This window comes from Patiria miniata, unplaced genomic scaffold (genome assembly GCF_015706575.1).
Source record: "Patiria miniata isolate m_02_andy unplaced genomic scaffold, ASM1570657v1 HiC_scaffold_19, whole genome shotgun sequence".
Classification (NCBI taxonomy): domain Eukaryota; kingdom Metazoa; phylum Echinodermata; class Asteroidea; order Valvatida; family Asterinidae; genus Patiria; species Patiria miniata.
Window position 1 is genome coordinate 12,830,244 of NW_024037057.1, and position 14,250 is coordinate 12,844,493.

A 14,250-nucleotide genomic window follows, 5' to 3' on the forward strand; every position below is an offset into this window, starting at 1 on the left:
ATTTGTAAGTTGGTTTGTAATTCAGCGAATCCATGAATGGGTGCGCGCAAGCACTGACACGACGCACACACACGCGTGGAGCTATTACTTGTCAGTTCAGTGCGTGATATCGCGTAGCTGCAATCGGCTGAATGAGGACGTGTCCTGGATGCTGATGTTGGGTGCAATTCAAAATATGGCTCGGCAACTTTTGAACTGAAATCAAGATCCTAGTATATTGTTTTGTCAGAATACACAGCATTCACAGAGCTCAAACTTCATCAGGTTAGTTGTTAAGCAACACCGTCTGCAGATTTTGAGCACTTTTGATGTTTCAAACGATATAAATGCACAAATGACAAATGATCTACTTTCACCTTAAAAAAAAAGAGACAAAGGATGTATCGAAATTTGCCTTTTTAAGTTTTGGCAGACACAATAGGGCTCGCTCAATGACGGCCATATCTGTGGGAGAACTGCAACTGCGTATTTACACAATCAAGCACGCATTGCGCAGTGTTGAAAATGTTCCAAACATGCGCGCTTGTTGCTCGAAATGTGTTCGAAATACGTCGCAGCCGATGCGCGTTATGCAAGTTGACGCTCAAAATGCCGATGCACGTGGATGGTCTGTAGGAAATGACGTCATTTGAACGAGACCTATAGGGGAGTGCTATTCAGTTTCGGTAAATTTGGGTAAAATACAACAAACTGTACCCAAAACTAAACAGCGCCCTCATATTGTGTCCACCTAAAGGCCAATGGCTTACCATCATCAGCTATGTCGGGATGGCTGGTCCTCAGTTTGGCGCCGAATTTGACGTCCAGTTGAAGCAGGAACGACTCAGCGTTCACATAGAGGGCCTCCTTCTCTGCGCAGTGCTGCCAGAACTCCAGAAGCAGGGGGTTCAGCTTCAACTCGGGGAACACTGTATAAAATACATGTTAACAGAATTGAGCAGGACTCGAACCAGAGACTAGAGCTGTGCTAACTCAGCTGATGGACATCATGAGACTTTACTTGATGTGTGTAGGCTTTTACATTCAGAGCATTTGGTGCATTACTCTGTTATTATTACATGGACACTCTTATCATTTGAACTTGATTACTAATAGGCCACTTTTTTTATTGCATAGGGCGCTAATAGACCAGCAGCTAGGTAGAGTTTGGAGCCCTCAAGCGCTGAAGAACAGAGGTGGCAGCAAGTCATTTTTTGCAATCCCAAGTCAAGTCACAAGTCATTGTTTGCAAGTCCAAGTCAAGTCACAAGTCATTAGGTCCAGTCACAAGTCAAGTCACAAGTCATTAGCTCCAGTCACAAGTCAAGTCACAAGTCATTTGGTCTAAACACAAGTCAAGTCACAAGTATCTTTGTCCAAGAACACGTCAAGTTGCACATTATTTTGTCCAGCTGTAATAAGCTAAAAGAACCTGGCGTCAACTTACGAGTTATTTTGAACATGCCTCCTTAATTCCTCTTTTTCAATGTGTTGCTATTACTATTCTTGTAGTTTATCACATATCTGTCGGATATTAGCCCTTTGTATACTTTAATAAATTTACTTTACATTGTAGAAATAAATGTTGAGATGACATGAAAAAAAGACATCACTCACTCGATTACATGTAGTATACTAACACTTTATTGTTCAATTTTGATGTATACTAAACGCCTACCAATGGGTTAGGCTATCCGGTATTTTACACGCAATTGACAAAGGCCTGCTTTCTTTCCATGAAAGGTTCCTTTCAAAGTTTGTTCAACCATTACATTAAGCAAGAGGCTTGGTCATTGAAAACTGTGTAGTTTGTTGTGACAGTCTTATTGAAAACTTTTGAAACTAGTGGGAACTATTCATTTTACTGGATTTAGTGTCTGACTTGGGTTGGTAACAAGTCATTTTTTGCAATCCCAAGTCAAGTCACAAGTCATTGTTTGCAAGTCCAAGTCAAGTCACAAGTCAAAGCTGGTATTTACAAGTCAAGTCACAAGTCACAAAAATAGCGACTCGAGTCCGACTCGAGTCCAAGTCACATGACTCGAGTCAGCAACTCTGCTGAAGAATAAGGCCAATTGTCACCTACCATCATCCGCCCTTGTGATAGGTGTGCTGGTGACAGCCAGGACTAGTAGCTGCTCAATGATTACTGCTTGCTTCTTGAGCTTCTGTAAGGCGACAGTCTCCTTCAACTTCAAGGGACCAAAAGCTCCAAGGTGCTACAATGAAAAAAGTCGGTGGGGGAATTAACCCATTAGTAAATGTACTACATTGTATTACATTGTATTAAATATTCACTGAGAAATCAATACAAATATAGAGTGCTTGGACAGTTTCAGGTGCTACAGGGAGTAACAGGCAGGGTGGTTTGGGCACTGCAGGACTAAAGGATGAGGTGGAACTGAGCGCAGGCCATTTTGTAGAAAATGCTCCCCAAAAAACAGAATGAGGGTGAGTTTTTTTCGCTCGTCAGATTAACTGATACAGTCGAATTCTGATAAGAAGAGCACTGTTAATACAATATTTTGCTTATAACAAGGAAAATGTTAGGCCCCAAGTCTTTGTTTTTCTTTGTTTTCCATTACTGTACAAGGTACCTGTTATAACAAGGTAATCTGTAAAGTCCTAAGGACTTTGTTATAAAGGTGTTCAACTGGATTTGTAATCTTTGATGTCTAATGCACATATTTTTTTGTGGAATGAATGTGTGGAGTGCTGAGGCCTCATGGTCTGGAGCATTGAATTTGTGGTCTGCGGGTAATTCTGCGGGTTGTGGGTTGGAGTCCAGCCTGCGGCTACGGTGCGTGTGTCCTTGGGCAAGGCACTTTGTCACTCATGGCTTCTCCCGACCCAGGAGTAAATGGGTACCTGTGAGGGCACAGATGGTTATTGTGGTTGATTTAGCTGCTTTGCGCCGAAATGGCAACATCGGGCTGTATACTCCCCAGGGAGCTGAGATGGTATTTGGAATGTTTCATTGGCTTATTTTATTTACTGAAGAGTCCATAAAACCATTGATGTTACATGTAGAGACTTTACGTTTGTGCACATTGAAAATAGTCAATTGCGCTTTCTTCGCTTCATACAAGTGCGCACATGGGGTGTGTCCCTCCCACTGCAGCTATCGAAAGTGTCATAAAGAGCCATCTACCGCTTGTGCGCGGAGTCCATATCAGCACCATATTATTTTAACTTACGCTCAGCAAGTATTCAATGTACATCAGGTGTTGGACTAGCACCATATCAATGGAGTCGTTGTTTGTTGTAAGTTTCGGGCCGGTCTCGGAACCTTCCTCCCAACACGTCTCCCCCGGCGAGTCCACCAGTCGTCGCTCGCGCTGCTCGTTCATCTCGATCAGCCGGCTCTCGCGTTTCTCGCTCATGTTGATGATACGGGAGCCGCGGTTGGCCCGGGTCATGGGGAGGTTCTGGGGGAGGGGGGAAGGGGAAGAGTACGAGGGGAGGGAGGGGGAGGAATCACAACGGGGGAGGGCATCATCCAGGCTGGCGCAGTCACTGAGTCTGTCGGAGGATTGGGACTTGCAGAACTCATCCGACGCAAAACTAGATCTGTTCCTAAAATGAAACAACACAATTTTAAAACAAGGTCTGATTGTCACGAAACTTGGTAGGAATATGTACATAGAGTGTTTCCGTATTGCCCAGACAACAAAATCTCCAGGCAAACATCCATTGAAATCATCACATGTACTTGTAATCATGGAATAACACAATTTTAAAACATTCCGTGATTGTCTTGAAATTTGGTAGGTATATACAAGCTGAGTCCAAAAAACCGAAACCCAAATATCGGGACCATTGTTTCAGTGAAGTTCTGCATGTAGCACTTTCAAAATATAGGATAGGAAAGCCCAATTCATAAGCTTTCTTTTAGTACATGTATAAGAATCATTCAAATAACTCATGTACTTTTCAATGTTACTGAATTTTAAACACAACCACCGTTTTAAAGTTCTGTCCAAGGATCACAAAAAAAGGTGTGCGTTCTTTCAGCAAAACGAAAACAGTTCACACGCATCCCTATGTGATTTGTATTCATTTTGCTGAAAAAACACTAACCTTCTTGTGATCCGTGGACAGAACTTTAAAAAGGTCTTTTTCTATAAGTGGGTTAAGGTTGTCATGAAACTTGATGGGTACATAGAAGTTTCTGTACCGACTAGTGTGAAGCAAAAACTCCAGGCAAATATGTGTACCCACTGGAATACACATGTACTCGAGGCAAAGTACTCAACTACAACACTAGCCTTAGCTATAAAAAAAAACATAACATAAATGTGATTAGACATACTCATCCATACTGCCGCTACCACTGTCGATGGGACCATCATCTCCATCGACCTCGTTCAAGAAGTCAAAACTCTCGAGGGCAGTCTTCACCTGTATACTCATCGTCGACTCTCTCTTCTTACGCTCGCGAATCCTCTGAAATGCAACGACATCATTTTCTTAAGAGTTTACATTTCGGGACGAGCACCGCACAGGGAGAACTTTAACCCTTACTCCTTAGGCCTTTTTGCTAGGATGTAGCCTCAATCCTGCAAAATTCTCAAATTGGCATTGAATGGAAAAATAACATATAACCTCAATCCTTCAAATTCCTCCATTATTTCTTGAATATGGTCCGTGGAGGGGTGACCACAGCCTGAATCCTGCAAAATCCTGCGGCAGTGGCTCTCAATATTTTGAGGCTTGGCCAGTGACATCCTTGAGCAGAACGGAGGATTTCAAGCATAATCCAGGCCTATATTTATGCATGGCTGAGCAAAAATAACACAAAGTCTGGCCCAAAACCTTGACAAAGTGCATCTTACGAAATCAGTAATGCACTTTTGCCATGTAACCTCAATCCTCCAAATTCCTACACTTTGGCAGAGAGGATTTTAAAGGATTCAGGGCGGTTAGGGTTAAAGGGCTAATGACATGACTTTTACATGGGAACATATTTTGTGCAACTTCTACTCCACTTAAATGTATGGAAACTATTTGACATCCCTGTTTGGGTAATTGTATTGAAAAGTGCCAATTTTTTAAACATTTAAAATTATTCATGCTTTTCCTGACAAATGAGGCTGATGTTACTGTGATGTCATCTCAGGAAGACACTGTTCAGTTTAGGAATTTTCTGTTCAAATTGTGAAGCCGAAATTTGTTAACGGAAAGCATTTGTGAGAAACTTTACTCATTGGCTTACTGTCATGTACTGAAACAACAACGAATCACCAAAGAGAAGAATATTTATGACGGCAAAATATCAAAAAATCTGGCAAATTTTGGTGCTAAAATAGTTGTAATATTGAGGTGTCTGCCTGAAATGACATCACACATTTGCTCATGCATATGAATTTTGCATTAGCATAAAAGCCAAAGAGTGGAAATGCCCTAAAAATAGAAAACTGAAAATTGACAATAAGGCTAAATGGGACACAAATGTGCATTTTCCAGGATTACATGAAAAAGAAATACATTTTATGAAGCCTTTTAAGAAATATCGAAGTATGTTAACAAATTTACGTCGGAAGACGTGTATACATTCAAAGGTTTTGCAGTATTCGGAACGGATGACGGATAAACACAATACGAGCGAGGCCGAAAATATCTGTCAGCGACCCGCTCACAGCGAGCGAGGACGGTAATATGAGTGTGCTGCCCGTGGCTTCAACCCGCCTGGCATGATGCCGAGTGAAAATTAATCCTGCGCCTCCTTCTGTTCTTGTCAAAATAATCCCGGCGCGAACTGGTCAACTGGTCAATATACCATACCGGTACCTAAAATGACTGACCAATATACCTACATACATATCCACTGACAGAGATCACCTGGTCACCTATATCACCTGGTCAATATACTAATATATCGACTGGTCAATATATATCAACTGGTCAATATACCTATATTGACGGGTCCATCAATATGCATATTGACTGGGCAATATACCTATACTGACTGGGCAATATACTTAAAGACATAGTCCATCATTTGTAATTTGTGCATTTTGTTCGTTTGAAGCAACAAAAGTGCTCAAAATATAAAGAAGGGTACTGAACAACATAGGCCAAGTTCGGGCAAGGACCATTAGTCGACTAGTGGTTGATTTGTGACGTACCTTACGCCTGCGCACTAATAGCAAAGTGCGAACGTCTCTAGTCAAACGCTGGTCAAAATGTCATTGCAAAACGTCTGGATCCTGGCTCCCTGCTGTACGTTATGAACGCGCGCGGCTATGGTTACCAGCGAAGCAACTAACCTCAGTAGGTTGGTTCCAAATAGTCGACTAGCGTAGTTAACCATCGTCGACTAGACAGAGTTCGGGCAAGCGTTAGTCGACCAATGGTTAACTATAGTCCTTGCGCGAACTTGCCCCAACCTGATGAAGTTTCCGCTCACCTTCAGCTGTATATTCCGAGAAAAACAGCATTCTAGGATCTCAATTTCTAATCATAATTTGCTGAATCATGTTTTGAGTTGGGCCTGAATTCAGCGTCTGAGACACGTTCTCACTGAGCCGATTGCAGCTACGCGATGTCCCGCACCGATCCGACGAATTATAGCAATGCTTTTGCGCGCGCTTCGCCGAATAACAAAACGAATTACTAATTTAAATTTCCTACAGTGCATCTTAAGAAACACCGCTGGAAAGGCCTTCTTTCGTAGATTACTTCAAAAAGACGGCTTGCCAGAAAGAATAATTTCACAGGGAGTTTAGTTCCCTTACTATCTTTCAACCAAGTTTGTTTTTCAACAATAATTACACCAGTTATTTTTCGGATAGCTGCAAATGATGGACTAAAGCTTAAAACTGACTGGTCAACGTGCTTATATAAGCTGGTCTATAGACAGTACACATATTGACCGGTCAATAAATACAAACTGACTGGAAGTGAGGCTGGAAATATCAGGGAGTGTCCCTCCGTGTCCCTCCCACGAGGGGTGTCAAAAGTAATCGAGCCATCTACCGTTCATGCACGTAGTCCATTAGAAAGATAATCCTCATTCACACACCTTTAGAAGGTCATTTAGACTTCCAACTTGCTTCTCCAGTAGTTCCAACTCTGTGTACTGTCCCTTCAAGATCTCTAGTAGCCTGGTCACATTGTGCATGGCTTCCTCTAACGTCAATGTTAGTCTGGACGTGTTCAAGTCTAACGTCTTAGGCAGGAACTTCTTGGGCGATTTTGGAGACTCTTTGACGCTGTTATTGAATGTTTTCTGCAAGTAGGGACATAAAAAGCTAATTTAAGGCGGACTGCCCATGCTATAGCTTGTCCAACAAAAAAATCCTAACAGTCGAAAACCAATTAATAAAATATATTTCATGTGAGTTTTGGAATATTTTCAAATTACTTCTTTAAGTCAGATAACCAATCTACCATACAAACTTTATTTCATTCAAATCAATGCATTGGAACAAACGCTATTCTTCATCAAACTCAAGGGTTGCAAATCGTCTTGGGCCAATTTCCTTGAGAGCGAGATAGCGCAGTTAGAGAAACACACAAAGGATTTATTTCCTTTGTTCACGAGTAACGTGTGACTTATTCGACCGGCTTCGATCTGTAAACTTGATAAATAAAAAAAAACGGCCCAAGTGGTTTTTCAAGTTCCCGTATTGTGATTGCTGTATCTTTTGAACAAAACATCCTAATGAAACCAACTAAAAAGCATGTGGAAGACCTATTATTCTACTCAGCAAAACATTAAACATGATTTTGAATACAAACCCCACTTTTCTGAAAACATGCCCGATTCGACTGTTAGGTTTTTTGTGGGACAACCTGTATTTTGAGGTTCAACCCATATTGTTTTCACTTGCTACACATATCATTCTAGCAAAAATAAAAAAAAAATTCACTGAATGAGATATCTAATAAAAGAAATTTGGCCCACATTTAGTAACTGAATAATTACTTAAATACTTGTGAAGTTAATCTTACCGAAGTACTGATGACAGATTCTGTGAAGGCCCTTTCTCTTCGACTGTATGAGTTCTTAGGACTCTTGTACATTTCCTCATTGATATGGAATGGACTGAAGAAAAGAAAAGTCCCAAAATGTATTCAAATATGTTAAAATATAGTACAAATATTGTTATTTTCAAACCAACTGAATGCACCGAAATTGAGCAGCATAAATGAGAACTACGATACAGCCCCAAATCCTGCGCAATATACATATTCAGACTAGTCAAAACGTATTAACCAGTTCGCACCCGATGACGTGTATACATGTACATGCAAAGGTTTTGCGGTATTCAGAATGGATGACAGAAAAACATGCAGGGAGCGAGGCTGAAAATATCTGTCAGCGACCTTCTCGCAGTGAGCGAGGCCGGAAATACGAGTGTGCTGCCTGAGGGTGACAGCTTCCACCCGCCTGGCTTGAGGTCGAGTGAAAAGTAATCCCACGCCTCGCTCCGCTCTTGTCAAAATAATCCTGGCGCGAACTGGTTAACTGGTCAATATACTGTACCCTGAATGACTGACCAATATACATGATATACCTACATGTACATCGACTGACCGATATACCTTTATCAACCGGTCAATATACCTATATCAGCTGGTCAATATACCTATATCGACTGGTCAATATACCTATATCGACTGGTCAATATGCCTATATTGATGGGTCAATATGCCACATTGACTGGGCAATATACCTATACTGACTGGTCAATATACTTAAACTAACTGGTCAATACATTTATATATTGACTGGTCAATGTGCTTGTATGTCTGGTCAATAGACAGTACACATATTGACCGGTAAACAAATACATACTGACTGGAAGTGAGGGCACTAGTGCACATTTGTTCTCTTTAAAGGGCAAACCTGTGTCATAATTGGTGTAAGGAAGGGTCTGGGACTATATGTTGAAGTACATCATGCCTACGTATGCACTTGTCGGACTATTATCTACATGTACCTACCTCCATGTGACAACAAGATTGAGTTTGATGGTCCCGTTCTCGTTAACGTCTATCGTCAGCGTCTGGGGGTCGGCTTGGTAGAAATCTGAGGTATCAAACTCCAGATTGCCGATGACCATGTTGGATCTTGCAATGCCCCTCATTTCAGTTACCTAAAACAGACATAAAGACCTTGCTGATTGGCTATCTTCTTCCTCGTACATATTCATAACGCTACACGTTTTAAATTAACAGCTACAATAGTACACATGAGTTAAAGGTAGAGTACTGGTAGATCATTTGTAGCTATCCAAAAAGAAACTGACAAAATTATTGTTGAAAATCTTACTGGGTTTAAAGATAGTAATGGCATTAAACTGCCTGTGAAATTATTCTTTCCGGCATGCTGTCATGTTGAAGAAAACAATAAAAGAAGGCAATTTCCAAAGATGGGTCAAGTGAAGCATTTTGGAAATTTCCGTTAGTAGTTGGTTTGCAGTTTGGCGAATCTGTGAATAGGTGAGTGCAAGCGTTGACACAATGCACACACGCGGTTGATATTTGTCAGTTCTGTGCGTGAAATCGCGTAGCTGCAATCAGCTGAATGAGAACATGTCCTGAATGCTGATTTCGGGCGCAATTCAAAACATGACTCTTCAACTTTTGAATTGAAATCGAGATCCTAGAATATTGACCTATCGTGGAAGAATCGCATTAGAATCGCATTAGAATCGCGTCAACGCAGCTTGTGAAATATTGTCCAATTACATGATACACAAACGAACGTGGAACGCGCAACATCTGAGACAAACAAAACTTAGTGTCTAAAAACTCCATAGGGTTGTCTAAGGGGAGTGGCTAACTCGAAAACGACGATAAATCAATTGCATACACTGAGCTAAATATTCTTCAGGTTAGGCCGTTTTTTTTTAATTACTTGGATTACGGAATCGCCGCCGGAAAAAATCGGAATTTTGAAAAAAATTTAAAAAATCGCCGCCGGAAATTGTCGATTCTGACTACCCCAAAAAAAAAAATTAAAAAAAAAAAAATTTGCCTTTTGTACAAAAAACTCTATATTGCGCGCTGTCCAGGCCTGTAAACCATAGTATTAGTACTGGTTTGATCGAATGACATGACTTAGACTGGCGACGACTACAGACTGTGCCGTGCGGGCCGCGCGCAGCCATGTATGGTGCACATGGTGAGTCCGTGCACAGACCACACGTGGCCGTAAATATTGTGCATGGCCAGGCCGCGCGCTGTCAATGCATGCAGTGTGCAATGCATGCACTGTGTTAGGTCGTACTGCAACAATGGCCGACCACGCCGGGAGATCCGTTTGTCTTCTCGTGAGGGTGCGTGAAGGGTCCAGAACTACTACAAGAAGGTTGATTAAATGTTCCCCTTCGGAAGTCATACGTGACGTCATATGTAGGACGGGGATAAGTCCGTCGGACAAAGATATCAAAAGGGTATCTGCGGCGTCCACAGAACAGAACAAGTGAGTCAGAGAAAGAGTTTATTCTCACCGGTTTATTGTACATGAGCGTGCGTTGTGAAGGAAGAAGAACACGCGGTTTAATTTTATGATAATGTGTGCATGTACTTCCAGCGTAAACGTACTAATATGTCATGTACGTTCACGATGCCACAGCACCCGGAACCTACAGTCTACGCGTTTGTTATGAGCCACGGTTTTTCATTTAGTTGCTGCCATTCTTTGTACACAGAGCATTACAAAACTCATAAAATATACGCCAGTACCAATTATTGCACAGGTTTGAAGAAATAAAGAAAGGAAAGGGCCGTTGGTCACTCCATGGTCACTATTTCTTTGAAACCGTGGTTTGAAAATGCAGTGACTGTTCATTCTCGTGCCCGTTTTTGTTTCTTCATGTCTCTATGGGCGCCGCCATGTTGGATGATAGGGCGCCCCCATTTTTTTTTTTTTTTTTTTTTTTTTCATTTCCCGCTCGCCGCCGGAAATGGGGACCCAAAAATTCCGTAATCCAAGTAATTAAAAAAAAACGGCCTTAGTTGTTAAGCACCCGTCTTTAGATTTTGAGGACCCTTGTTGCATATATAGGGCGTGCTGTCTTTGACATACGCGCGCAGTATGCCTGGAATGGTCAATAAGGGGCGTTTTATTCTACACGTATGTTTGTGCCTGCCACTTGTGCCCAGGTATCCCACTTGACGCCATCAGCCTTTGTTCCTTAATAAGGCTTAAACGCGGATATTCATAATTATTGATTTGCTCTTTATGCAATGATTCACAGTCAATTTTCATGGCCAAAAAAAAGCAATAATTATTCCTTCTAAAAAACTATAGCCCAGTGGATTATATGGTGAGTTTTATTGGAAACTTATTTTGAGTATATACATGTATTTGCGGGGTATAACTTTGGGAAAACTCATATAATAGAAATTGTGGACATTTTATGCCACAGTAGCGCCAGAGTATGTTGGTAAAAGGTCACCAACATGCGAAGACTAGTGGATGTCTCACACTGCGCATGTGCAGCAAGTATAGCCCATAAGTGAATTAAGTGACTACACGGGCAATGAACATATATGTCTACATGGCCAGGGGTTAGTGAAGGAACGCACAAACAGCCAATGGAGTGGAGGCTGGTCCATACCTTTATCGTCAAGAAGTCAGCTAGCATTGGGTACATGACGATCTCATCGATGTCCCAACTCTGGCTCAAGTCTTTCTCCACTTTGCACTTCATTCTCCATTTCTGCAACCCGTATTTGAAGACGACCTCAAAGATGTCTCCGCGACATACCCTGGCGAACCCTGCGATACCTGGGAGGACAGATGGGTGGGGAGCGGAAGATTGGAGAAAAAATGACAATTAAAGAAGGCACTCAGTTTAGCCTCCAATTCAGCCACCATTGACATTTTAACATAATTTTTTTTAAGTCATGAATTTGGAAATTTAGGTCTCGAGTTCAAGTCTAAAAGCCAATATCAATTTATACTCACAATCTATTCTGACAATGAATGCACCAAGACTAGTCTCCAATTCAGCCACAATTGATTTTTCAGTTTTAACTTTTTATTGGACTTTATAAATTCTGAATTCTTGAGTTCAAGTCTAAAAGCCAATATCACTTCACTCTCACAATCTATTCTGACAATGAATGCACCAAGACTAGTCTCCAATTTAGTCACCATTGAATTTTGGTTTTTTAATTTTGACTCCTGAATTTAGAGTTTTCAAAGCTCTTGATTTCAAGTCTACATGCCAATATCAATCTGTATACTGACAATCTATTGTGACATTGAATACACCAAGTTTCGTCTCCAATTCAGCTAATATTTACTTTTAACGCAATTTGTTTTGGGAGTCCTGAATTTAAAATTCAGTCTTGAGTTCAAGTCTAACAACCAATATCAAAATCACACTCACCATCTATTCTGACAACAAATGCCCCTCGTTTAGCCTCTTGTCAGCCAGCATTAAATGCTGACTTTAATTTATAGAATCAGAATTTGGGATTCAAATCTTGAGCTCAACTATACATGCCAATAATCAATTCATAGGCCTACTTCCCATTTATTGTGACACTGAATGCACCTAGACTTGCCTTCAATTCAGCCTCCATTAACAGCTGACTTAATTTTTATGAACTCGTGAATTTGAAATTAAGGTCTTGAGTTAAAGTCTACAAGGTAATATGAAATCATACTCACCATCTATTCTGACAACAAATGCACCTAGATTAGCCTCCAATTCAGCCTCCATTTGACACAGACTCTGAAATTTGAGAAATTAAAACACAAAATGTTTTCAACTGTCAGAGAAAAGCTGTTTTCATCTCCGAATACCCGGTAATTGCGGTGGCTCCCACCCCCCTCCCTCTACCAACACTGACCAATATTTAAAATATAAATGCAAACTTTTCTTGACAAATTCGCGTCGGAGGACGTGATAACATGCGCTGACTGTTTTATACACAGGCACGGCTGACGGGTTAAAACGTCAAGATTGCCTCGACTCGCCTCCGGGTGACGCCTAAGCACGCAATTCCCAATTTTGCCTTTTGCGAAAATCAAAAGTTTCAGCAAAAAAACCCTGGCGCCAAGTAGTTACATGTAAGTCGCATAATAATGTCATCACTCAATATTCCAAATCTCTTGGCCTTTTTGTGTCATATGTCCCCCATCCCCCTTTAGCCTATTCGAAAGTAAAAAAACACAAGACTTCAACTCCCTTTCAACTTAATGCCGACACGTGAAAAAAAGGCTTAAAGCCTATAATCCCATTTTATGCTGAAGCAGTTTCTCAACTTTTGTACCTAATCTTATAAAATAAAGATTGTAAAAATGTAATTGTTGACCTGCAGCAGCATGTAAACATACTCCAATGATACTGCTGGGCAAGTAACTCGATTACTCCAGTACTCCGGAGTACTTTATGCTACTCATTGTTCTACTCCTGGTTTTTCATCTATTCGAGTACTCGTCCTGGCGTGAGTAGAATTGCAGCTACTCGCGAGTAGCAATTTAAGGTTTAGGGTTCACGGTTAAGTAGTTAATAGTACTCGATCGCTGTTAACTCCTGGTTTTTCATCTACTCGAGTACTCGTTCTGGCGCGAGTAGAAGCAGGTATTCGCGAGTAGCAATTTAAGGTTTAGGGTTCACGGTTAAGTAGTTAATAGTACTCGATTGCTGTTAACTCCTGGTTTTTCATCTACTCGAGTACTCGTTCTGGCGCGAGTAGAAGCAGGTACTCGCGAGTAGCAATTTAAGGTTTAGGGTTCACGGTTAAGTAGTTAATAGTACTCAATCGCTGTTAACTCCTGGTTTTTCATCTACTCGAGTACTCGTTCTGGCGCGAGTAGAAGCAGCTACTCGCGAGTAGCAATTTAAGGTTTAGGGTTCATGGCTTAATAAGTAGTAAATGCTACTCGATCCTTGTTCTACTCCTGGTTTTTCATCTACTCGAGTACTCGTTCTGGCGCGAGTAGAAGCAGGTACTCGCGAGTAGCAATTTAAGGTTTAGGGTTCACGGTTAAGTAGTTAATAGTACTCGATCGCTGTTAAATCCTGGTTTTTCATCTACTCGAGTACTCGTTCTGGCGCGAGTAGAAGCAGGTACTCGCGAGTAGCAATTTAAGGTTTAGGGTTCACGGTTAAGTAGTTAATAGTACTCGATCGTTGTTAACTCCTGGTTTTTCATCTACTCGAGTACTCGTTCTGGCGCGAGGAGAGTCAGCTACTCGCGAGTAGCAATTTAAGGATTAGGATTCACGGCTTATTAAGTCCCCTGCAAACAGGGAATCACTCCCTCCACCTCTCTCTCCCCAGGATTCCACTTGTAAAA

The 14,250-nt window shown here is 41.3% G+C and overlaps 1 protein-coding gene across 1 annotated transcript in view; it reads right to left on the reverse strand.

Moving 5' to 3' along the window:
* The window catches only part of LOC119725832 (serine/arginine repetitive matrix protein 2-like), a 55,947-nt gene that overhangs the window by 5,583 nt on the left and 36,114 nt on the right, over nucleotides 1-14,250 (reverse strand). Inside the window, exons 8-16 of the mRNA XM_038197421.1 lie at nucleotides 12,617-12,680; nucleotides 11,556-11,725; nucleotides 8,932-9,083; nucleotides 7,936-8,029; nucleotides 7,004-7,210; nucleotides 4,292-4,425; nucleotides 3,177-3,555; nucleotides 2,066-2,198; nucleotides 750-908 (exon numbers count right to left, since the gene is read on the reverse strand). Coding sequence (XP_038053349.1) covers nucleotides 750-908; nucleotides 2,066-2,198; nucleotides 3,177-3,555; nucleotides 4,292-4,425; nucleotides 7,004-7,210; nucleotides 7,936-8,029; nucleotides 8,932-9,083; nucleotides 11,556-11,725; nucleotides 12,617-12,680 — 1,492 coding nt within the window. The remainder of the gene's footprint in view (nucleotides 1-749; nucleotides 909-2,065; nucleotides 2,199-3,176; nucleotides 3,556-4,291; nucleotides 4,426-7,003; nucleotides 7,211-7,935; nucleotides 8,030-8,931; nucleotides 9,084-11,555; nucleotides 11,726-12,616; nucleotides 12,681-14,250) is intronic.